Source organism: Melanaphis sacchari, unplaced genomic scaffold, assembly GCF_002803265.2.
Source record: "Melanaphis sacchari strain LSU unplaced genomic scaffold, SCAv2.0 Contig242_pilon_pilon, whole genome shotgun sequence".
NCBI lineage: Eukaryota > Metazoa > Arthropoda > Insecta > Hemiptera > Aphididae > Melanaphis > Melanaphis sacchari.
Genome location: NW_020271117.1, coordinates 69,089 through 94,915, shown reverse-complemented (window position 1 = coordinate 94,915; position 25,827 = coordinate 69,089). Strand labels below are relative to the sequence as shown.

Sequence of the window (25,827 nt, the reverse complement as noted above, 5' to 3'; positions counted from 1 at the left end):
AAATTATTTTTTATTTAATAAATTGCATGTTTTTACTACATATTTTCCAAATTATTACTGCATATTTTACCGCATATTATGATGTTTTTTAACGCATATGTATGCGCATATTTGAGTACTTTTTAGCGCATAAAGTTCCGAGCCTTGATTATTATTATCAAAAATAAGCATCATAAACAATTTATTTTTTTTAAAAGAAATTGAATCGGATAATTATATCTAAGTTTAAATCAATGAAATTAAAAAAGTTAAGTTTTCAAGTTAATAATTCACATAGTATGAAATCTATTATTAATATTTTATAAATACAAAATTAACTACAGGTATTTAAGGTTCAATTTAAAGCATTATACTGATGCTATGATTGCTATGTACATTAAATATACTTATATGTTTACCATTTTTATCAGATGAACTTAATACAGATGATAATTGAGAGACATTTGATTGCAATCCAGTAATTCCTTGGCCTTCATCAACAATTGATATTTTAAATGGCGATGATGGTGTTAAAATAATTTCTGATGATCCATAGAAATTAGTTTGTGATTTAGTTAAATCTTCATTCCTAATATTTGATACTGCAGATGACGATGGTTTTAACAGGAATTTTGTTGGTTCAGATCCTAAAATAAATTATCATACTAATTTTAAATTAATTATTAGAAACATAATACAAATTAATATCTATATACATATAGTTATACATACAATAATACAATATAAATATTAGTTTTGGAAATAAAAATTCATAAAATGTAACTATTAAATAAAGATTGTGTTGAAATAGAAATTATAATAGAATTTATACATGTTTAGCACCTACAATGTATTTGTATTTTATTTATTTAAATTAACATCTTGTAGGAGAACTGTTGTTCATATAATAATAAGTGTGCCTACATCTGATTATAAAAAAGAATGTTGATGGTAAAAACATTAATAAAACCAAGTTCAGTAGTTTATTTATTACAATTTTTTAAAGTATCAATATAATTGTGGAGTAAATCACTCATTCATTTGAAAAATAGATAATATAAAATTAATTTTTCATATTTTTATCACTAAAAATAAAATTATATACTAATAAATGTAGCATTTGTTTAAATTAAATAAATAAAAAAAAAATTGAAATATTAACTAGAACAAAAGTTATTTCATTAGTCAGTACTTTCTGTTACACCTTTTCATATATTATAATATCACCTATTTCCAACTTTTAACTTACCAGTACATTTTGGTAGCTTCGTATAGTTGCTCAATGAACTCTGACTATGAATTTTTGTATCAAATATGAGTTGTTTTCTTACTTTAGAATTACATTGATAATTATTTGATACATTTTGTAATATTACAGGTGTAGATAATACTTCATTTAAAGAAGACTGTGTTTCTATAATAAATAACATTAAGAAACATAATAATTAATATTTAAAATATCTATAAAATTATACAACAATTAAGATTATAATCATAATATACATTACCAGAAGATTTTTGTTCTTCACATGGATGATAATTGGGATCTGTATTGCTATCATCGTCATCAACTACAAAACATATATTTAAAATTTTTGATTAGGTAATTACAGTGTTAAATAGATAAGTATTGAAGATTTTTTTTAAACTAAAAATAATATCAATAATATTACTGAAAATAACTTACAACCAATTTCGCTACATGGACTCCATAATACAGATTCTTGTAATTTTTTGCCATCATTAATTTTACTTTTTTTAAACTGTTTCATAGATATAGAAGAATTAGGATAATTTTCTTGAGATGATTCATGAGTTGATATATCAGAAGTATTCTCGGCTTTTTTTGCCTTTTCTCTAGCAATCAAATAAGTGTCTGAAAAATTTCAAACAAATACTAATAGGTATAAGTTATATATTTCTCTACCTACATATTTATTTAAAATAAAATTACTAAACCTAAATATAAATTTAACATATTTTAATACATACCGATATTTTTTCCTAATTTTCGAGCAGGTAAAAAATCAAAGTCAACTTCATTAGGTTGAATTCTACGGTCTAAAAATTTTTTATAATTTCTTTTTGGCCAAGCACATTTATTTTTTTGAAACCAATATGCTGGTACAGCTTCTACTGTTTCATCGTCATCAAACGCAACAACAGACCACATTTTCTATAATTTAAAAGGTTACTTAATAATCTAATTTTTCTTTTCTAAGTTTAGTATGTAGTAATTTTTATTTTTTGTTAACTTAAATTAATGTCCTTAGATAATAAAAAATAAATGTATTTATTTTCATTAATACTAGTTTATTTTACTATTAAACAAATTAAATTATATAATATATATACTAATTGTCATACATTAACCATTATCTTAAATATTACATTTGAATAACATGAGTATTATACAAGTAAATAAGTAATAATAAAAATAAACAATTAAAGGTAGTTATGAAATGTAAATACTAATGTATAATATGTATCTATATAGTTAATTTGTAATTCTTGAATATAAATAATATAATATTAAACTATAATCATTTTACATTATTATATAACAGTACTTTTATATTATTATCTACAACTGATATAGAATTTTTAGTAGAATGTAACAATGGAAGTAAAATCTGTTCATTATTATGAGGAATAAGTATCATTTTTTTGCTTATATCATTAATATGACATGAAATAAGGTCATTGGATAAGTTCTTTACAACATAAATATCTAAATCTATAGATCTAATAGGGTTAAGAAATAATGGATAACTATTTTGAAAGTATTTACATATTAAAATACCATCACTTTTTTTTTCATTAGAAATTATATTAACAACTTTAATTAATCTTTTATCTTTAGTAATTAAGTAAGAATCAGCATCAACTTTGGTTTTTATTGTCATATTTTCTAATTTTAAAGTAGAAAATTGTATTCCTTTCATATTATTTCCAATAATTGGTCCACGATTATGAATACCAGTGAAATTAAGTACAATATATTTGTATTTTGTATTGGACATCAGTAAGCATTTTTCATTGTATCTTTTAATGATTTGTTGTAGGGGCTTGTCGGGTTTTCTTAACATTTTCTTTAAGGATCCCATATAATTCTCAAAAGGAAATGCTGAAACGTTGTCTAATGGACCAAACAGATTGTAATCATCACATAAATGGATTAAACCATGAATATTATGAGAAATCAGGTGACGCCCATACATTAACTCAAAATTTTTAACAAAGTCGTCTAATAATAATCGTGCATGATTTATATATTGCCCATAATCAGGACTAATAAGTATCACCATAGCCAAGTTTAAACTCAAAAAATGTTTCCAATGTTCTTTTTTTAAAACTGATTTTGTGACAAACGTCCCTATATAAAGCAAAAAAGTACGAAATTCTGTGGCCTTCCAACGACATATTTCATCAAGTGTTCTTGGCTTTCTAGCAAATTCACATGGCATTTTATTTTTAAGGGTTTGGAGAGAGTTTGATATTTCTTTAATCTTCCAAGATGGATAACGAATATTTAAAGGTCCTTTAATCCATAATAACATTAGCTTTCGAACAACACCTAAACATACTAAGTGCATATAGTCTAGAGAGAAAGAAGTTACAACATTAAAATTGGGCAAAGTTGTAATAATCGAAACATCACCAACATGATGTTCCTCTTTTGATTGTAATAAGTAATTTTGGTGTGTTCTATTTTGTGGACGGTTTAATGGTGAATTGTAAGGAAAACAAATTCTGTTGGATAAATATTCTCCTTCTACCTCACAGCGAGTACAAGAAAAAAAGCCTGAATGGCCTTTGATTTGAAGCACAAACGATTTAGCAGGAGAATCACAGCACAATGTGTGAACAGAGAAATTATATGTTTTATTTTTAATACAGATCCCGTTCTGATATAAAACGTTGGCTTCATCAACAAACTGTTGAATGAAATCATTACTATTGGCAGGTTTTTCTCTTCCGCAATAAATTCCTATTGGAAATACATTAATATTATCAGGACGAATATAGGCTAAAATGGGCCATAATTGTTCAGAATTACTTTTATACAATGGTAAGCCATCAATACCTATAACTATTTCTATTTTATTATCATTTTTAACACATTCAGTAAAATTTTGTTCAATACCATTTAAAATTCCAAAATGATAATATTTTCCTGGTACAATTGTTTGAATTTCTAAAGGCTTTTCAATATGTTTGCACATTATAGTTCTAGAATCTTTAGGAAGAGCTTCAAAACATTTATGTTTTTTTAGTAAAGTTAGTAGTTTATTTAGAGCTATCTGTGGGATATTACAATTAATGGCCCAATTCATGATCAAAAATTTAAAATGAGAAAGATTATCAATAGGATTATCATAATTTTCATCCCATTCATTTTCATCTATTTCAGAAGACACTTCATCACTAGAATAGTATAATTCTTCATCCCCATCTGTATTCATTATGTCTATATTAAGATTAATATCATTAGATTTAGATTGAGACATGATGCTAGGCTCAGAATGATCACTATTTGGAAAACTAGTTTCAACTAGATAAGGTCCACTATTTTCAGTATTATTTTCTTTAGAGCTAAACCCAACAGTGCAACTTTTTAGTTCTTCGTGTACTCTTCTTTGTTTTGTTCTTTTACTCAGCTTAGTATTTTTATAAAAGGAAGCCATTATTACTGAAATTAAAATATTTTTATACTTAACTTGATAAAAAAAAATATATATCAAAATTAATGTACCAATTTCTATTAGAAGAATATATATTTTATAAAAAGTACATTATTCTGTAATTAAATCAAGAAATATGAGATGTATTGGATGTATTAGATGTATAAGTAATTTTATTTTATACAAAACTGAAAAATTAACTAAAAATACAATTAAATGAAAATAAGTAGCTAGATAAGTTAATACTTATAGAACTCTAATATTATGATAATTTACTAATCTCCAAATTAAACAACTCACACAAAAATAATTATATTGAAAGACACGATTATGTATATTTAAAAACAACAGTAAGTACCTAGATCACTGATTTCATAAAAACATAAACACCATAAATTCTTTGTAAAATATCATATAAATAAATTTATAAAATATAGTTATACCTTTATATATAATTGCAGATTATCTATTAATTATGCAATTTTAAAGTATTACTTATAGGGGTTGGCTTATGGTCAAATATCTACTACAAAAAGTATTTGTAGTATTAATAGACACCTAGAACAATTTATACTTAACATGAGTAAGTTTAAATTAATTTATTTAATATCTGTTATACAAGATATAAAAAATGATTATGTAAATTTATGTTATTAATCGACAATCATGTAGGTATATTAATGTAGGACAATTAGTATATTAAATATTATATGTATTTACAAATTTAAAATAAAAATTACAATTCTTAAGTAGGTACCTCCATGAAATTTTGTTAAAACTAAGATTCTCACTGCCGCCACTATACGCTACTTAGCTTACCAACTTACAAATTACATTGAGCAATTATTTTTATAGTATATTATCTACTACTGTCTACTTTTACTTTATTAGTGTTCATGTAGGTACCTAACACATATATCTTTTAACTAGATATCATACTATTATTATATTTAAATACCTACTTAATAATAATTATATTTAATTACCGAACAGAATGTATAAAAGTGCGTATAATTGCAATAATGTTGTATAATAAATAATAATATATAAAATTATTTAATACGGAACGACGGAACTAAAAAAGACGAAAAACGAAAGACTCAAGAAGTCAAGACTGCATAAGACAACGAAGAGTCGAAAACGAAGAATTGCTTACACGTCATGAACAAAGGAGTACTGGCGTACTGCACACCGCACGTCCACACCTCGCGCCACACAAACACGGAGAGTCATATCAAAATTATCTATAGCATCAACGTCGGTCGTCGATATTGTGACGCGTCGATGCGGCAGTCGGAAAAACCCAAATTATTCAAAAATATCGTAAAGAACGACGATATAAATAATTATAGTTGACCGATGTGAGTGATAAACATGACAGAAGTTGTTCAGTGGGAGAAAGTTGTAAGGAATGACAGAGGAACTGGTGAACGTATAATATAATAAAATTCCTTAGCCATTAACTATAACAGATAGATAGATAGCAAAACCAAAAACATATTATTATAATGGAAAAGGCCGAGGACGCGACACTCGTATTTGTTGTCTTGTCGCCATCTTACGAATGCGTAACACTAAACGAGCTCAATTGCAATTCACGTTTATAGCTTCACTTGTTAAACAATTAGAGTGAATCGACTTATTTCCTATGAAGCTAGATGCTAAAAACATTGTCTGTGTAGTATGTTAGTGTGTTTGTAAGTGAGTTTTGTACGATGATTCGGTTTTGAGTTATAACGTAATATGAGCATTTTTAATTAGCGCTATATTGTATACGCAAAACTTACAAAAAATTGAAATATCCTAAAAAACCACTTATAGATACAGATAATTATGTTCTAACGTCTTCATTAGAGTTTGGAAGTATAAAATATTCTACTATAGTAAAGTTATACCTACACAAAAAATATTAAGTTAAACAATACGCCATAGTAGGTAATGGCTAATATCTACCTATAATCTATATGGCTATATCCTATATTGCTATATAATATATTGTTCTAATAAGATTTACTATAACTTATAAGTTATAAGTAGAATAAGTAATAACATGATTAGTTTTAAATAATCAGTTTACCAATATTTGTTATTATTAGAACAAGGATTTATATGCAATAAAAAATTGTAAATTATGTATTTGGCTTGTTAAAAATATGACGAGTATATACACACCAAAAATATGAAAATAACGCATTCTAAATGTAAGTAATAAAATATTATTCTTATTATTATTAAGTATTAACGTTATTCAAATGTATTAGGTACACGAAACAATTACATGGTGTTTTAAAATTTTAAAATTGAACGATCTTCTATTCAATTAGGTATTATTATGAAATATTTACTAAAACTCCGTTCGACATCATGATATCAAATTACGTATTCCATAAATAAATATACCATAAAACTTGAATTTTCGAGATTTTAAAGTCAAAATATTCATAAATATGCATTCTGTCCAAGATATATAAAAGTAATAAATATACAAAATAAAAAAAACGTGGACATAATTGACAAAAGCAATAATCTGAAATAGCAAAAAAACATATTGTAGTATATAAATCCTAGATTCCTATAGGCCTATTTATTATTTTTTTTTTTTTTTTTTTTTATTGATCAATAGACATCGGCGTCAAAGGCCATTAGTCGTAGACATTATAAAAATTACAATTGATAATTAATTAAGAATTACAATATTTTTTTTTTTTTTAAATTAAGTTGTACAAATTATGTTTCCTTAAAAATACTAAGATTTGGAGAGTGATGTCAATGTCTGGTCCGAGGGCTGCGTCTAAAGTGGTTGGTATGTTCAGCTGATCGAGTTCTTCTCTGTATCGTCGGCATTCTGTTATGATATGGTGTACTGTTAGATCGGTGCCACAGGTTGAGCAAATGGGTTTTTCATCCTTTGTCATGAGGTAACCGTGGGTTAGACGAGTATGCCCGATACGGAGTCTATTCATGATTACTATTTCTCTTCTTTTTGCGAGGGAGTTGGGCCATCTGAATATAGAGTTTTTTATTCTTCTCAGTTTGGTGTCTTGTTCGAGCCAGTGTGATTGCCATTTGATTCTAGTTAGTTCTTTAATTTGGTTTTTTATGTCTGCGAATTGAGTAATATTTAAAAAGGGGATATCATTGTACTCTGCTGCTTTCTTAGCTTCTTGATCTGCCTTTTCATTGCCCTCTATGTCACTGTGCCCCGGGATCCATATTAGTGAAATTTTGATTCCTGCATTATTTGCTAGGTTAATTTTTTGCAGTAAAAGTTTTGCTATATCTGTGGAGTTGGAAGTGTTTTTGAGGCTCATGAGTGTTGAAAGTGAGTCTGACAAGATAAGATTGCTTTTATGGAAGTTACCATGACCTTCATTAAGTAAAATGTGTTCTACTGTTTTAAGAATTGCTATGGCTTCTGCCGTATATATAGAGCAAATTTTGGGGAGTTTGAATTTGATAGTGAAGTCTTGGTTGATAATTGCGATTCCTACACCTTTTTCTGATTTAGAGGCATCAGTGTAGTATCGATTTGCATTTTTGTGATCCTGGAGTATTTCGTTTAAGGTATTCTTATAGATCATAGGGAGAGTCAGCTCTTTTTTGAATTTAGTTAATTCCAGGTTTATATCGAAATTGTAGGACCATGGGGGGAAATCGGGGGGTTGAACTTTAATTATCGCATTGAAATCTATGCCATGATCTTTGGCGTACTTGTTGGTTTCTGTAATACATTTGTTTGCTGGGTTGCTAGAGTTTCTTGTGATGCTAGCTGCGTAGAGTAGTGATTTTTCTTTGTGTCTGAGCTCAGAGGGGGGTTCGAGTGCTAGGTTCCGAATGCTTTCAATGGGACTAGATCGGAAAGCTCCAATGGCGAATCTTAAGCTGGCGTTTAAAGAAGTATCAATTATTTTTTTGTGGAGGGGTTTGGCAGATTGATAGATTGTTGAACCGTAGTCCATTTTCGCTCTGATGAGGTGTCTGTGAATTTTTATGAGCGTATCTTCGTCTCCTCCCCACGTGGTGTGACTTAACATTTTCATGATGTTGAGACTTCTTGTCAGTGATATTTTGAGTTGTTTTAGGTGTTGTAACCAATTGATTTTTATGTCGAAATGAACTCCGAGAATTTTAATTGTGTTTACATTTGGGATGTAGTTGTTATTTAGCTGGATGTTGATGTGCTTTTGACTTCTTTTGTTGGAAAATATAATACATTGAGATTTTAGACTGGAGATCTTGAAACCGGTTAATGTTGACCATTTTGCGATGTTGTTTGCTGTATTTTGTAAGAAGTAATGTACTGTTTTGAGATTTGGGCTTTTGCACCAGAAATTGAAGTCATCTGCGAAAAGATTGGCTTTGACAGGAAATGTTATGGTGTTAGTTATGTCGTTTATTGCTAAAAGAAAGAGGGTGACCGATAATGACGAGCCTTGAGGAATTCCATTTTGCTGAGTGTAATTTTTTGATTGGGCATTTGTAAGTGTGATTGAGAATTGTCTTGAGTTAAGAAAGCATTTTATGTAGTTGAACATGTTGCCGTCCGTAAGTATTTTTGAAAGAATTTCTAACACTCTATATCTCCATACCGAATCATAGGCTTTGGCGATGTCTATGCTTATCAATCCAAGATACTGATTAGAGTTGAGTGCATCGTTTACTTCTGACTTAATGATGGTAAGGCTGTCAATTGTGGATCTATGTTTGCGGAAGCCGCTTTGTAGGTCAGATAGAATTTTTGCTTTTTCCAGGAACCAAATCAGACGAGTGTTCACTATTTTTTCAAGTATTTTAGCCATCGTGTTTAGGAGGGAAATAGGCCTGTATCCTTCAGGTGAGTGTTTGTCTTTTCCTGGCTTTAAGATAGGTATTATATTGGCTGTTTTCCAATTTACGGGGATTTGCCCTTTTCTCCATATGTGGTTGTATATGTTGAGTAGGTGTTGTTTAGTCGATATACCCGAGTTATGTAAGAAGCTATAAGGAATTGTGTCGGGGCCCGGGCTTTTACTATTGCATACTCTCAGAGTTTGTTCTAACTCATCCATTGTGATTTTGAGGTTTAGGTTTATCTGGTCTAGGTTATTTGGTTCGATGGTTGACTTGATTTGTATGCTCTCGTTAGGGATCTTTATTTCGTTTATAAATTTTTCTTCGTATAATTTATCGCTAAAGTTTTCATAAAAGAAGTTTCCTATTGTATCTGCTACTACTGTTTGATCGGTTATGGTACTCTGGTTGGCTTTTATAACTATGTCGTTGTAACTTGATAAGCCTTTTAAAGATTTTATTTTTCTCCATACCTGTGCTGGGTTTGTTTTTGCATTGATGGTGGATGTGTATATGTTCCATGATTCTTTTTTACTTTTTTTAATGAGGAACTTGCTTTTGGCTCTGAGTCTTTTGAGTTCGATGAGATTTTCGGGGGTTTTATTTTTTTTGAAATTTAATAGTGCTTTATTTTTATTGGATACTGCTTCTTTTATTTTGTCATTCCACCAGGGTACTCTGGGTTTTTTTGTTTGATTAGTTGTGCCTATTGTCTTTTTTGCAATGTCAGTTATGAGGTTTGTAAAGGTTTGGGTAGTTTCTTCTATATCAATGATGTTGTGTTCAATAATTTTGTTGATTTCTTCTTCTAGCAGGTCAGTGTAAAGGTTCCAATTTGGCTTTTTTAAATTCCATCTATATTTATTTAATTGTTTATTATTTATTTGTCTTTGTGTTATTTTAATTTTGATTGGAATGTGGTCGCTACTATATATTTCTGATAAAACTTCCCATTCAAGCCTCTGCGCGATTGATGGTGAGCTTAAAGATAGGTCTATACAAGAAAAGTTGCCATTTCCAAGATTAATGTGTGTGGGGGTTGTGTCATTTAAAAGTACTAAATCTTCATTATGTATAAGTTTTTCAACAGTTTTTCCTCTCGAATCGGTAGTGTTTGAGCCCCAAACCATATTATGTGAGTTGAAGTCTCCTACTAATATAAAGGGCTTAGGAAGTTGACGTGTGATATTTTCCAGATCTGATAATGAAAATTCAGTTTGGTTCGGTAAGTAAATGTTGCATAATGAGAATTTTTCGTTGAGTTCAATGGATACCGCTAATGTTTCAAGGTTGCTATTTATTTTTAATTCTTTGGTTGGGATGTTTGATTTTGTGTATATTGTGACTCCTCCACTGGCTCTAACCGATGTTATTCTATTTTTGCTGAAACCTACGAAATTTTTGAGGAGGGCGGTGTAGTTGTCTTTGAAATTAGTTTCTTGGAGGCATATAATTTGGGGATCATGGTTTTGGATGATGAGTTTTAGCTCTTCTTGTTTCTTGAAGAAGCCATTTAGGTTCCACTGAATAATTTTAACCATTTTTTTTTTTTTTTTTTTTTTTTTTTTGTTTTTTTTTTTTTTGCTAATTGTGTATTGTGTGTATTAATAAGAAAGTATCAGAGAGAATTAGATTCAATTGCTGAAGCATCCATGGAGGCTTCATTTTCTATTGTTTTAAAGAGTTTGCTCGTTATCCGGGATATATTGTTTTTAGCTTTAACAGTTAAAAGTGAGGGTCTGATTTTTTCAAGTAATTCCAATATGTGGTTTCCTGTTGTTTCGTATTCATGGATTGTATTTAAAAAGTGATCCTGGGTTGCAATAATTTCTATTATATGTTTAAATTGAGGGAAGTTTAAACAAGTATGATTTAGCTCTTTGAAAATTTGGCTGATGGGGTCTAGATGGGTGTCCAAGTCCTCTGAAAAACGTTTGCGCGAATTTGAGCGGGAGCGATTTTTTGGTTTATTTGTTGATTCTGGTTGAGTGAAAGGTGATTCATGATTCGTAGGCTTGTTCTCAGATGTAGGTGTTTGTTCGGTTGTTCTAATTTTTTTGTGTTGGTTTATTCGCTCCAGGAGGGGTGACTCTTGAGTAGTTGAATATAGAGGGCTAGTGGGGGCTGAGGATATTGTTGTTGACGGGGCCTGTCGTTTGAGAGCTGAGAATTCGGAGATATCATTCAATATAGGGTGAGTTTCATCTGTAGTATTATGCATTGTAGAATTGTAAGGAGGTAGAGGGATATCAGTTTTGTCGATTATTTGGTTTTCTGATGTAGGATTTGGTTCGATTGTATTAATCTGGTGTGGAGTGGGAGAGATTTCCATATTATTAAGAGTCGATTTTTTGCAAGTCGAGGAAGTATGTCCCGTGGATTTGCAAACAAAACATGTTATTTTGTCATCCGTGAAAAATATGCGAAATTGTGAATCATTTGCAGAGATTAAAAGTGAACTGGGAATTCTTGGCAAGTCGTCATATTTAATATACATCTGTCGGCGAAAACTAAGAATGTGATCATAACCTTCTGCAAATATTCCAGCTTTGAGGTGGCTTATTTGAGAGACTGGGGTTATATTGATCATTTTGAGTTGGTCAAGGATGCTCTGGTTGTTGATAGAAGGGCAAACATTAGATATTACTATCCTTTTGGCTGGGTTGTTGAGTCTGCGAATTTGTAATTCTTGATTGTTTATTATTATGAATGGATGGGTTTCTATTAATTTATCTAAGACTTGTTTGCTAGATAAGAATATGCAGAAACGGTTGTTGGAAATTCTAGACACAAAAGTGATATTTTTGGGGGACACTATTTTCCCAACTGCTAACACATATTCTTTTTGTGGGATGCCGTCAATGGAGTTGAAGACTATCGCCTGGTCTCTCGACGGAGTTTTATCGTTTGCCGTGATTGTTGCAAATGTGATTTCGTTTTTATTGTGTTGTGGAATATACATGTTTTGTGAATTATCTGAAGTAGTCGGTACCGGTGGATAATTAAATATGGTGTGGTTGTTATCGATATTGCTGATGAGTTCATTAGCGATAGAGGCATTATGTGATGTAGATAGTGGGACGGAGGTACTGAGATTAGCGACTACGTTATCGCTCGCTAATGATGTACTCGGACTGGATTGTTGTTTTGTGGTTTGATTGTTGAGTTTAATTGGCGAGGTGGTATTTTTTACAGTATTATTTGCGGGTCTGTTTGTTGTATTTTTTTGAGGTTTTTGGGTTGTTGCACCTATGTTTGGAAGTTTCATCCTAGGTGAGTGCCCTTTGGGAGGGTTGGTGGACATATTTGGGGGTTTTTGGGTCAAATAATGTTCATATTACCTGAAGTATCGAAACGATTTGGATATGCTATCGGAAGCTTGATAAAAGCGCACTCGCGATACACACGTGTTAAACGTTCGAAGGTTGAACACGTACTGCTATTTATTATTATTATACTAATATAATGTGCATTGAGCACATTTATTTTAATCGTAAATCATATTATATATGATACACCTATATTATGCTACTTGTTCTAAGGTTAACTAAGTTAGGTTATTAACTCTTGAATTAAAGACGATTTTATTTGTATTATTTTTTCCTTTTATATTTGAGTTTCATATTAAATTATGTTTAAAATTTCAGTATACATATAACATATAAGTAGGCTGTGATTGCTGTGAATGACGTGGGTGATCAGTTAGTAGTTGCTAGTTTATCATAATTTTTAATGCACGTATATTAATGTATATAATTATAAATATGCACACCTCTAAATTAATTATATTATTTTTATAAATTTATAAAATAAAACATGTAATTTATATATATTTACATAAATATGTGTATCATCATTATTATTGTTTTAAATTAAAATTAAATACCTATATAAGATATATTATATAATTATTTAATTGTTTTGTTTATACTTTTTTACATTTACCAATGGTGTATTAAGAATGTTTCTTTATTTTTACAAGAATAATAACATATTAATAATAGTTTTAATATAATATATAGTTTTTTTAATTTTAATATTCTATTAATAATATTATCAGAATATTATTTCATTATACTAACTTTAATATTATATATAAAATATTTACGTAATATTATTTTTCATATAATTATTTGATATCAATATGATGTTTGTTTTAAAACATTATTTTTAAAACAATTATGTTATAACAAATTAATATTTATTTTAAAATATTATAATTTTAATGAAATAATAATATTATTATGATATTATCATTACGAAAATGCTATCTGGGACATAGTTATAATTTTAAAATTTTTTTTCTTATGAATAGTAGTTTTGAGGGTTTTGTGAAGATTTCTTCAAAGTTTATTTTAGGAAATTCTCTCAAATCTATTTTTAAACAGATAATTCCGTGGATAACTGATAACGACGCGCAACGTACCTACGCAGAATAGCTCGCTTAGTCGCAGCTGCCAGCTAGCGCTAATGTAAAACGTATCGTATTAACAGTAATAAATACATTTATTTTACTTTTAGTTTTTGTTAATATTTATTTGATTATTATTCTTAAGTTACTGAAATGGTTATCAATATTTAACGTATGACGACTTATTGACTTATTAACGACTTATTCGACGTATTGACGAGTATAATTGTTAATTTTTATATAATATTGTAGTGCGTTTTTCTGTCCGTTCTATTTTATTCAAAAAAATACTCAATAAGTAAGTAATTAATTAATTGAAGTAATTTTGAATTATATATTATACGTATTATTATATTATTTAATTTTTACTGAAAATAAAAGTGTTTTAATGTTTAATAAATTTGTTATTCGTCATTAAATCATAATTATTCAGTAGTGGTAATTATATTGATACCTAAAATGACATAAAGCTTTTTAATTACTTACTCTAGTTTTTAGTACATGCTTTTTAACAGTAATTATAATATAAACTTCTTTTAGATTAAATTTATGACTCCCCCGACGGGACCCACCTTGACGCGGTGGGGGAGCTTGCGGGTCTTTAACTAGATCTTACCGAGCGGTCCCAGCCCGACTCGGGCTATTCACAGAGCCTTACCTTAACTGGTTGGGCAGGTCCGCTCCACCTGCAAGCACCTGCAAACGGAGATAGGTGAAGGTAACACCGACCTAAAATCCCCCTGGCGGTAGGGTTAAAACGCAAGTGAAGGAAATCACTTTAAAAACCCAATATGGACGCTTTCAACAGAAATATTGTTACCACATCAGGGGATTCGGACCCCCAGATGCCGGCAGTCGGGAGTGAGCAAGTGGGCTCCCGGAGGCCGTCATTCAGCGACCACAGGACTACAGAGGTGGACAGCCAGGCCCCTGCTAGTCTCAAAGTTACTAGTGCTGATGTACCTAACCTGGGTGATCTTCAAGTAGATACTTACCAGAGTTCTTTGAAAGCGCTGAAGCAATCTCTCGCAACGCAGGACGCGGGTTACAAGCTCCTATATCAGAAGGTTCATATCCTGGAAACCTGGGCCGTTAAAGTCCGAAGTCCTGAAGTGAAAATCGCTATCGATGGAGTCATAAGCGTGGTTACAGGGATTAAGAACTGCCGCGAAGAAGTCCACAAATCTTTCAACCAGTTGGCCCTGCGGAATCCTAAGGACGCCGAGCTTCAGTGCAAATTGGAAGTGGGTGGTCGTGGCATCAATTATAGAAGCAAATCCACCCAAACAACGACCGAAGTAGATAACGTACCACAGGATACTATTTCCAGCGAGTCTATAACTGCAAGAAAGACGACTGAGGACGTCGGTACTGATACTCCGTGCTGGTGGGAGGCTCCCCCTCCACGGCAGAGACAACTAACAAAGCAGGCAAGTAGGGTAGAAGAATCGGAACCGCCTATTCACAGTAAGGTAGAACGGAATCCGCGGTCTCCACCTTCGGATTTGGAGAAGGTAAAGGAGGGCGAATTCACGGTTGTCAACAAAAGGAAGCGGAAAAAAGCGAAAGGCAAAAATAAAGAGTTGGTAGCTGAAAGAACAAATGATATCTCACCGAAGCCCCCTAAGCCTCTAGATAGGAACGCAGGAGGCCACCTAAGACGCAGGCGGTCGTACTGGAGAAACCTACGAGCATATCCTACGCTGATGCTGTCAGAGAGGTTAAGGATACTGTTAGACAGGAGCTACTCTCGTTTGAAATTACGACCAGAAGGGCTAAGACTGGGAGTCTGGTTCTGGAAACATCGAGCAAAGATCACGCTGATAACTTAGCCAGCGCTTTGGCGCGTCGCTTCGGTGACACTTGAAGGGTTAGACGACCATCGCCGAGTGTCGCTCTATTACTAATTGGAATAGAAGATTCAGTAGATGAGAGTGAGCTCACGAAGATCCTGGAGGCGCACGACCCCGAACTGAAACCGACCAACGAGGTGCGAATACGGGAAGGCAGGAATGGTGTAAGAACGGTCATTGTTAGAGTACCACTCCAGGCTGGATACAGACTCATCGACGCGAAAAGTTTAAAGGTTGGTTGGGGGTACTGCAGAATCAAAGACTTTGACGCCAAAGTACGAGCATGCAACAAATGCAAAACAGCAGGGCATTCATCTAATTTGTGCCCTGGTCCTGAGAGGCGAAACTGCTTCCGATGCAGGGTTCCTGGCCACTTGATTGCGGCCTGTCCCTGCCCCGCCAACGGCTCGGTGCCCGCCTCTACTGAGGGTGAAGGTAACGCTGCCGGTGCTAAATCTAAGGAACTAGCACACCTACCTGAGAAGCAACCCTCATCATCACAATGACATCCTTTTTACAAATTAATTTGAATCGCTGCAAGGCAGCACAGGCACTGGCGTTGCAACAGTGCAGAGAGAACGACATCAACATCATGCTTGTTAGTGAGCCTTGTCCTGTGAGAGTCCCGTTATGGCATTACGATACCTTGGGCAACGCTGCGATAGCCAACATTAGCGGACTCTCGGTGGACGTCGTCAGCTCGAGTGATGCTGGCTTCGTCTGGATACAACGTGGCTCATTAAGAATATATTCGTGCTATTGGTCCCCTAGGCCTGATCCAAACCTCACGCAGTACAGGGCATTCCTGGTAGACCTAGAGCAAAGTATCCGTACACATACTGAAGAATCTTTAGTATGTGGCGACTTTAACGCGCACCACTCGGACTGGGGAAGCCGATCCAATAACAATAGAGGAGATGCTCTCATGGATGTTATACAGGCCCTTGGCCTTATCATATGCAATACAGGCACAACTGCCACCTTCCAGCGCGCCACAGGCTCATCCGTGATTGACATCACGCTGGCCACACCACGTTTGGCAGCTTGCATTATTAACTGGGCAGTATTAGACCTGGTCACGCTGAGTGACCATTTTTACATACAATTCACGGCTGGAGGTAGTAATGTTAACGCTGTCGGAGAAATCCAAAAACGAAGATTTCATGTACAATCCCTGAAGTCTTACTTCACAGCTGGACGAATCATTGCCCAAGATCACAGCACCGACGTAGATGTTTTATCCGGGAAATTCAACTCCGCGTTGAACGATATATGCGGCCGATCCGGAACATACGCAGGTAGCAAGAGGAAGAGCACTTACTGGTGGTCACCGTCCCTTGGTGAGCTTCGCAAGACAGCCAATCACTTACGTCGGGTCTTCCAACGTAAGCGCCGCCGTCTTGGCCCCATGGCCTGCGCTGAAGAGGAATCCGCCGCCAAATCTGCAAAACTGGCTCTCGTCAAGGGAATAAAGCGTGCCAAAGAGCAGTCATGGAAGCAGCTGTGCGATGAAGTAGAACGCGATCCCTGGGGTAAACCTTACAAAATAGTAATGGGCAAACTTTGTGCGAGGACTCCTATCCCTGGTCTCAATCTCCCAGGTAGACTGCCGGCTATAATTAAGGAGCTCTTCCCAACGCATCCAGTGAGACCCCCCGATACCACGGGCCCCTCGCCTTTTGATCCGGCACAACGATTCGACATACAGGACATACGCTCAGCCTGTGCGAAACTAAAGAGCGGGAAAGCGCCAGGCCCCGACAACGTGACGAACGAAGTTTTAAAGGTATTAGCAGCGCATCAACCAGAAATACTCACGAGGATGTATAACGAATGCCTCCTGCAAGGCCGCTTTCCTACCTCGTGGAAACAAGCCAGATTGGTCTTGCTCAGAAAGGGTGATAAGCCATTGGAGTCTCCTTCGTCATATCGTCCTTTATGTCTGCTCAACTCTACGGGTAAGCTCTTCGAGAAGCTCCTTGAAACCCGTATTAAGGAAGATTTGGCACGAGGTGACGACCTAGCAGACTGCCAGTTCGGGTTTCGGGAAGGCCGCTCTACCATCTGCGCGGTGAACAAACTGTTGTCTCACGTTGAGAGCTCGACAGGCAAAAAGGTCGGTCTGTTGACGTTTGACGTGAAAAACGCGTTAAACTCTGCCTCGTGGGAAAAAATTCTCGACGCCGCAGAAGGGAAAGGTGTTTCCCCTAGCATAATGCGTGTCATACGCGACTACTTTAAAGATCGCACACTTATTGCGGCAATAAACGGAATAGAATCGATTTTACCAGTTACCAGCGGTGTTCCACAGGGCTCTGTTCTCGGTCCAACTCTGTGGAACATCATGTATGACGACCTGCTTCGCGAGCCACTCCCTATGGGAGTCGAATTTCTCGCCTATGCCGATGACGTGGCTCTCGTCGCTAGCGGTAAGGATGTGATTGTGTTGGAGCGTCTACTCACTGAAGGCGCCAACACAGTCGTAAGATGGATGAACAATATGGGGCTCGAACTAGCCATCCAAAAATCAGAAGCTATGGTGATTACCAAGACCAGGACGCACAATGATCTACACATTAATATAGGCGGCGTAGACATAAAGAACGTTAACAAAATAAACTACCTCGGGATCGTCATCGATCAAAGACTAAACTTTACTGCTCACGCTGCACATGTCACCGCCAAGGCTGGGAAAGTGGCCAGAAATCTAGCGAGAATACTCCCGAACATCAGTGCGGCCACTCCGAGGAAGCGCAAGCTACTGGCCGGAGTAACACACTCAATATTATTATACGGCGCCCCAATATGGTCGGGCAAGATGGCAAAATACGGTCTATTTGAGTTAACAAAGTGTCAACGGAGGATGATGCTGAGGGTGGTATCAGCGTATTGCACAGTCTCGGCAGATGCAGCACTGGTGATCGCAGGCATCCCGCCAATTGACCTACTTGGCTCGGAAAGACAGGCACTGTCCAAAGCGAAAGGCGCAGGGGCTCGAGAAACGGACTGTCGTGACAGGACGCTCTCGGAATGGCAAACACGCTGGACCTCCTCTAATACAGGTAGATGGACATTCAGGCTAATCCCCGATATCAGAGCATGGGTACGGAGGACTTTTGGTGAAACTAATTTCCACCTAACTCAGGCACTGACAGGCCATGGATGCTTCGCCCAATATCTTCACCGCTTTGGAAAACTCGAGTCCCCGGAGTGCTGGTACTGCGGTGCGGAAATGGATGACGCGCAACACACCATCTTTGTGTGCGACGCATGGTACAATAGGAAACAGCAACTATGTACCTCTCTCGGAATCACAGAGATGAGTCCACAAACTATGGTCTCTCTGATGCTCGAATCAATCGCAAACTGGTCAGCTGTCAGCGAATTTGTATCCTTCGTTCTATCCAAAAAAGAAGCAGAGGAAAGGCGTAGACAAGCTGAAGCATAATTATCAGAATTTAGTTAAGTAGTATAATATGTGGGCCAAAGGCCAAAACGAGGGGGTTAGAGGCTCCCTATTTTGTTGTAAACTTATAATGCTAATTGTAAATTGTAAATATTTGTCTGATTATCAATAATAAACGATGGACATCAAGGGGTGAAATGACTAGCGTCGGTACCACCCTTGATGTTCGGTTAATAACGTAAAAAAAAAAAAAAAAGATTAAATTTATGAATAGAAAGCTTAGCGGAAGTGCTTATCGGAAATTGAGTAAAATTAATAAAGATAATGTGGAAAAAAGTATTAAAAATAATATGAAACTTGATGTCATGTTTCAAAGTAAGTTTAAATTTGGATAGTATTTAAATTGATTTGTGTATTTTTACTGTTAAAAAATTGTTTTCATTGAATGCATAATATAAAAAATACATTTATTTTATTTGTAGGCATTGTTCTTTAAAGAACATTTTAAGATATTCTAGAAAACAAACTTTTTACATTTTAATATTTTTTTATCGATTTTAACTATAACTTATAAGATTAGTAATAATAAAATTTAGTTGAAAATATAATATCAATTAATAATATTAGTAATAATTTCTACCTTATTTTAGAAGTACAACAAGTAGACACTGTCCATTCTGCTGCCAGTGAAATAATAGATAATGACAGGTAATATATTTTATAGATATTTTACATTGTAATATTTTATAATAATGTATACTGTAATTATTTTTTCTTTGTAAAAGTCATGTTTTTTAAGATTGAAGAAAATAATGTTTATTGATTATTTTGTTTAAGCAATGAATTTAATGATTCAGCAAAAAGTGTGAATTTACCACTTACTAACCAATCTGCAGTGAAATGTTCAATCATTACAGGAGTACAAGATACAAATTTAAGCTTAGAAACTCAAATTAACAATGAAGTAAATATTTTACAAGCACCCAGTTCTTCAGATTTGCCAGGGTAAATAATTAAATTAAGAATTGTACCTAATATTATTAATAATATTTTCTGATAAAAATATCAATTTTTTTTAGAATTTTTGGATTAAAATAATAATTATAATCATTATTATTTATTTTTGAAATTTGTATTTAGTGCTGACCCTGCTTTATGGACATTAAACGAGGAGACCAGAGATTTTATCTGTAGAAATGGATTTAATCAGAACTTAGATGGCAATTTTTCACAATCTAAAACACAATACCAGTATATACGCCAAGGACAATTTAGATCTCATAACAGGTACCTAAGTAAAGATTTATTTAAAACAACATTAATTAATGGAAAAACATATCAAAGAGACTATTTGTGTTACTCAATTAGTACTGGTAAAATATACTGCATCCCATGTTATTTGTTTGAAAATACTTCCAATTTTTCACGTAAGGGATTTTTGGACTGGAAACATCCAAATAAAATTAATAATCATGAAAATTCAACCATGCATAAAACCTGTACGTTTAAAATGAAACATCGTTCATCAGATTTTGGAAGAGTAGACTTACAACTTACTTATAAACTTCAAACGGAGACTGATTATTGGATCAATGTGCTTAGTAGAGTTTGCTCTGTTGTTAAATCATTATCTAGTCATGGTCTATCATTCAGGGGTGGAGATGATAGTTTTGAATCTTCTGGTAAAAATAATGACAATTTTATAATGGCTATGAAACTTATTGCTGAATATGATCCCTTTTTATCAAAACATATTAAAATATGGAAATCCTGGTAAAGGAAATACATCCTATATGTCCTTTTTTACTTACGAACAATTTATTAAAATTATGGCTGAAAAAGTAATAACTACCATAGTAGAAGAATTAAAATCTTCAACATATTTTTCAATTAGCGTTGATTCAACACCTGATATATCGAATATTGACCAGTTGTCATTTGTTGTAAGATATGTTAACAGTGTTGGAGAACCTGTTGAACGTTTTTTGGGATTCATAGAAAATATTGGACACAAAGCTGAACCAATAGCAGAAACTATTTTTTCTACATTAAATAAGCATAATATTGATATTAAATTTCTTAGAGGGCAATCTTATGATAATGCCGCCAATATGTCCGGTGCCTACTAAGGGTTCAGGCTCGAATTAAGTTAATAGCACCACTTGCTGATTTTGTTCCATGTTCTGCCCATTCCCTAAATCTTATTTGATTATGTGCAGCCAGCTGTTGTAGTGTGGCAAATAATTATTTTTTATTTGTTCAAAATTTATATGTTTTTTTTTCATCATCTACACACCGCTGGATGATACTAAATAAACATACAGAGTCAACTCTAAAAGGACTTTCAGTAACTAGATGGTCTGCTAGAAATGATGCATGCCAGAGTCTTAATAAAAATTGGATAGCTGTAACAAATGCATTGCAGGAGCTAGTAGATTCTGATAGTGAAAAACCACTTACATGTAGTGAAGCCAGTGGATTGTTACGGAATATAAATAAATTAAAAACTGCATTTATGACATCGTTATGGTGTGATATTCTTCAAACATTTAATAATGTTAGTAAAAAAATTTCAATCTATTCAAATAGATCTCACTTCTGTTGTTGAATTGTATAATACACTAATTGAATATATTAAAACACTACGAACAATGTTCAACACCTATGAAAAATTGGCACAAGACAAATTTGAAGAAAATGTTCCTTAGTTTGAAACAAAAAATAGAAAAAGAAAAAAACAAATTGACGAATCAAATGAACCAGATATTGTATTTTGTGGCTATCAATACTTTAAAATAAATACTTTCTATCCCATCTGTGATAATTTGTTAAATGAACTATTAAAAAGAAAAGAGGCCTATGATAATTTATTTTCAAAATATTTATTTATTTTGAAGTTAAAAGAATACAGTTCATCTGAAATAAGAAAATCCGCTAAAATGTTACGTACAATTTATAATGAAGATCTAGATGAACCATTTGATAATGAATGTATTCATTTTCAAAGTTTATTGAAGTCATTGGATAATCCGCCAACAACTTTACTTCAAATGAGTTTATTTAAAAAAAAAATTGATCTGGTTACTACTTTTCCATACATTAATATTGCATTACATATGTTTTTATGCACACCAGTCTCAAATTGTTCAACTGAAAGATCATTCTCAGTTTTAAAACGTATCAAGAATTATCTACGATCTACTATGTCATCTTAAGAGCTTGGCAATGCTGAATTGAATCATCAATAACTTGTAAATTAGATTTTAGTGAAATTATAAAAACATTTGCTAAGAAACAAGCAAGAAGAAAAAATATTTAACTATACTTATTTAAGTTTTTTATTACTGTTTTAAACAAATAATGTTATACATATATTATGATAACTTGTTATACTTAACCTTGTGTTAAAATATAATTATACTAATAAATGTTTTAATTTTTGGAATTTATTTTGATATCTATCATCCTGTTTGCTTAGGACATAAATATTTAATATAAATTATAAATTTACATATGTACAGTAAAACCTCTCTATAACAGAATCGTTTGGGACCAATATTTTTTCCGTTATAAAGAGTTTTCCGTCATAGAGAGGTAGAAAATTTTATATTATTTACACCGGGACTATTGACATTTTCCGTTATAAGGAAGATTCCGTTTAATAGAGGATCCGTTATAGAGAGGTTTTACTGTATTTGTATTTTGTATATTAAAATAGACCCTCTAACCCTCCCCCCACACTCTCTAACAAAAAAAAACTGGGTGGAATTTTTTTATGTACCCTAGGGCGGCGTTTCTTAAACTGTGTTGCGCGGAACCCCGGGGTTCCGCGGAGATCACTTCAGGGTTCCGCGAAGCTTAAGTAATTTTTTTCAAAATTTTCAAGAAAATTACTTAAAAATGCCAAACTAAATATTATTAATGGGGAAAAAAATGTTTGTATATTAAATAATATTGTATATGTCATATGGAATATTCTATCTTTACTTCTACAATTATTGTGTACTTATAGAATATTTAAACGTCGTTGAAAAAATACTAATTGGTTATGACTGTTCGAACTCGGTATCTTTTTAATTGCCCGCCGGTTCAGAAAAACGTACATCTTCCCTCCCGCCGCCACAAAACTCCGCTATCGTCTCATAATTATCTCATGTGCGATATAATCGTCGCGAGACAGATATGGAACCGGCTGGTTTTGCCCGTCGACCTTTTTTATATAATATACGTGGTCAGTGTCCTTTTGCAACCACCGGACGGTACATATCTGGGTGTGTTGCCCGTCGCCTTCACGCGTGTTGCGATGTAAAACTTTTTTTTTGGAAGGTAACCTAGTTGGTTGTTCCTCCACATTGTTTTTTTTTTTATATATAATTTTGTGCGTGTCGCCGTGTGCCGCCGCTATAAACCTTGGTGGTTATTTTGGTCGTACCATATACGTGCGGATTCCATTGTTTTTGGACCAGTATCTTCCGTCAGTGGACTGACAATCATCTTTTCATATCCGGAGGGAAGTGCAGAAGTTACCAGGTCGTCCTTTTGGTTGTTTATATTTCTTATATTTTATTATTATTGTGTATCACGCTACGTGAACCTGATTATATACTTTCTCCAATTTTTATTTTATATGTATATATATGTTACGATATTTTCAGTAACTTGTTTTGGGCGCCCTTTTTTTTTTTATTTAATCAATTCTTATATTAATCATTGTGGTGAAATATATGTTTTTTTTTATTACACTGTATTTCTATAATTGTATATATTATACTGCTTAGAGCAGCGTTTCTCAAACTGTGGGTCGCGACCCTCTGGGGGGTCGCGAGTCAATTTTTGGGGGCTCGCGAGAAATTTTTTTAATTATACAAATTGTAAGAAATTTATGTATACACTATAGAACTATAATAGAAGTATAAAGTAATATAAGAATATTATTGCGGGAATTATTATGATGGGTATTTTTGGTACGTCGTTATCGCAAAAATATTTCGATAAAATATGACGATAAAGTCGGTACTCGGCAACTATATAGTTGTCTGTAAAATTTCAGTTAGTCGTTACGGCGTCGTTAGTTGTTACGCTGTATCATCTCCGGCTTGTAATTTTAGTTAATGTGTCGTGCACGTGTATTAGTGTGTTGTACCGCGTGCGTTCGTTTTAGTGCGATCGATTGCTTGGTGTGATTAAAGCTCTATTTCTGAGACAGTATATTTATTTACAAAAATTGTATGATGGACAAATGGTTGGTAAATAAGCGAAAAATTGAAACTGATGAAAACGAACCTTCAACTTCGGTTTTAAAACGTAAAAAAAAGACAAGAAAGTATGATTCAGAGTACCTAAAAATTGGTTTTTCTTGGAAAGAAGATAATGATGAACAACGACCACAGTGTGTAATTTGTTTTGAAGTACTTGCAAACGAGAGTATGCGTCCGAATAAATTACGTCGGCATATTGAGACTAAGCATCCTGATCTCATAGATCATATGTTATTTTGTGAACCAATTATTCGAGGTACTAGTGAGGAAATATTCAATACACTCAATACTTATATCAATAAAAAAGGTTAAAATGTGTTGGATTATGTACGGTGCTAGAGCTATGTGTGGTAAAAATAGTAGTGTTATAACTCGAATGCTTGAAGTTAGTCCGAATGCATCATGGACTCACTGCAACATTCACAGGGAAGTTTTAGTATCAAAAAATCTGCCAGATAACTTGAAAATTGTATTGAACACTTCTGTGAAAATAGTCAATTTCATCAAAACAAGGCCACTGCAATCACGATTATTTGAAAAGTTGTGTGAAGAGATGGGAAGTTCTCACAAATCTCTTCTTTTGCATACTGAAGTACGTTGGCTATCAAGAGGAAAAGTATTAACAAGACTTGTAGAACTCCGCGAAGAAGTTGCACTGTTTCTTAAAGAAAAAACTGATTTGGTAAAATCGTTGCACAATGAAGATTTTATTTTGAAGCTAACGTATTTAGCCGACATATTTGCGAAATTGAACGAACTAAATTTATATTTACAAGGTACAGAAGGAGACGATATATTTGCAGTCCATGAAAAAATTAGAGGTTTTATGAAAAAACTTATTTTATGGCAAAAAAACATTGAAAAACAAAATTATGATTGTTTTGAAACATTTCAAACTTTCATAACCGAAAATAATATAAAAGTTCCTGTTGACATAATTAGCCAAATCACTTTGCATTTAATTTCATTGAAAGATAACTTTAACTTTTACTTCCTTGAAGAAATGGAAAAATGTCAAAAAAATAAATGGGTTGTGAATCTGTTTCAGGACGCTATATTAACAGGGATATCAACAAAAGCTGACGAAGAACTCATTGATATATCTGAAGATACATCATTAAAACTTAAATTTAACCGAAATAATTTGATTGAGTTTTGGCTATCAGCTCAACAGAAATGTCCAACTCTTTCAACTGAAGCTTTAAAGGTATTACTACCTTTCTCATCATCATACTTGTGTGAAGTTGGATTTTCGGCCATGGTGGGCATCAAAAACAAACACAGAAACAAGCTCCAACTATCGCACTCCTTGTGTTTGAAAGTAGCTAAAATTGATGTCGATGTTGGTGCTGTTATTAAAAGTAGCAGGAAACAAGCTCATTCATCTCATACGCCTAATTATTAA

The 25,827-nt window shown here is 33.2% G+C and overlaps 4 protein-coding genes across 4 annotated transcripts; 3 read left to right on the top strand and 1 right to left on the bottom strand.

Annotated features, from left to right (window-relative positions):
- Window positions 1-2,347: 2,347 nt before the first annotated feature.
- Window positions 2,348-11,035, bottom strand: LOC112594861. The gene is made up of 6 exons (XM_025339872.1): window positions 10,455-11,035; window positions 10,139-10,349; window positions 7,412-9,967; window positions 4,298-4,640; window positions 3,377-4,009; window positions 2,348-2,358 (listed from the first exon to the last, which is right to left on the bottom strand). The coding sequence occupies exons 1-6, from the start codon at window positions 11,033-11,035 to the stop codon at window positions 2,348-2,350; spliced, it is 4,335 nt and encodes a 1,444-aa protein (XP_025195657.1).
- Window positions 11,036-19,430: 8,395 nt separating this feature from the next.
- LOC112594860 lies at window positions 19,431-20,678 on the top strand. The gene is made up of 5 exons (XM_025339871.1): window positions 19,431-19,539; window positions 19,815-19,872; window positions 20,002-20,169; window positions 20,305-20,517; window positions 20,597-20,678. Exons 1-5 carry the CDS (start codon window positions 19,431-19,433, stop codon window positions 20,676-20,678), a joined length of 630 nt encoding a protein of 209 aa, XP_025195656.1.
- Window positions 20,679-20,894: 216 nt separating this feature from the next.
- On the top strand, window positions 20,895-21,293 carry LOC112594859 (zinc finger MYM-type protein 1-like). The gene has a single exon (XM_025339870.1). It carries the CDS (start codon window positions 20,895-20,897, stop codon window positions 21,291-21,293), a length of 399 nt encoding a protein of 132 aa, XP_025195655.1.
- A 3,102-nt stretch (window positions 21,294-24,395) lies between these two features.
- Window positions 24,396-25,827, top strand: LOC112594858 (zinc finger BED domain-containing protein 5-like). The gene is given in 3 exon segments (XM_025339868.1): window positions 24,396-24,726; window positions 24,729-24,749; window positions 24,752-25,827. Coding segments are annotated over 3 exon segments (1,428 nt in total).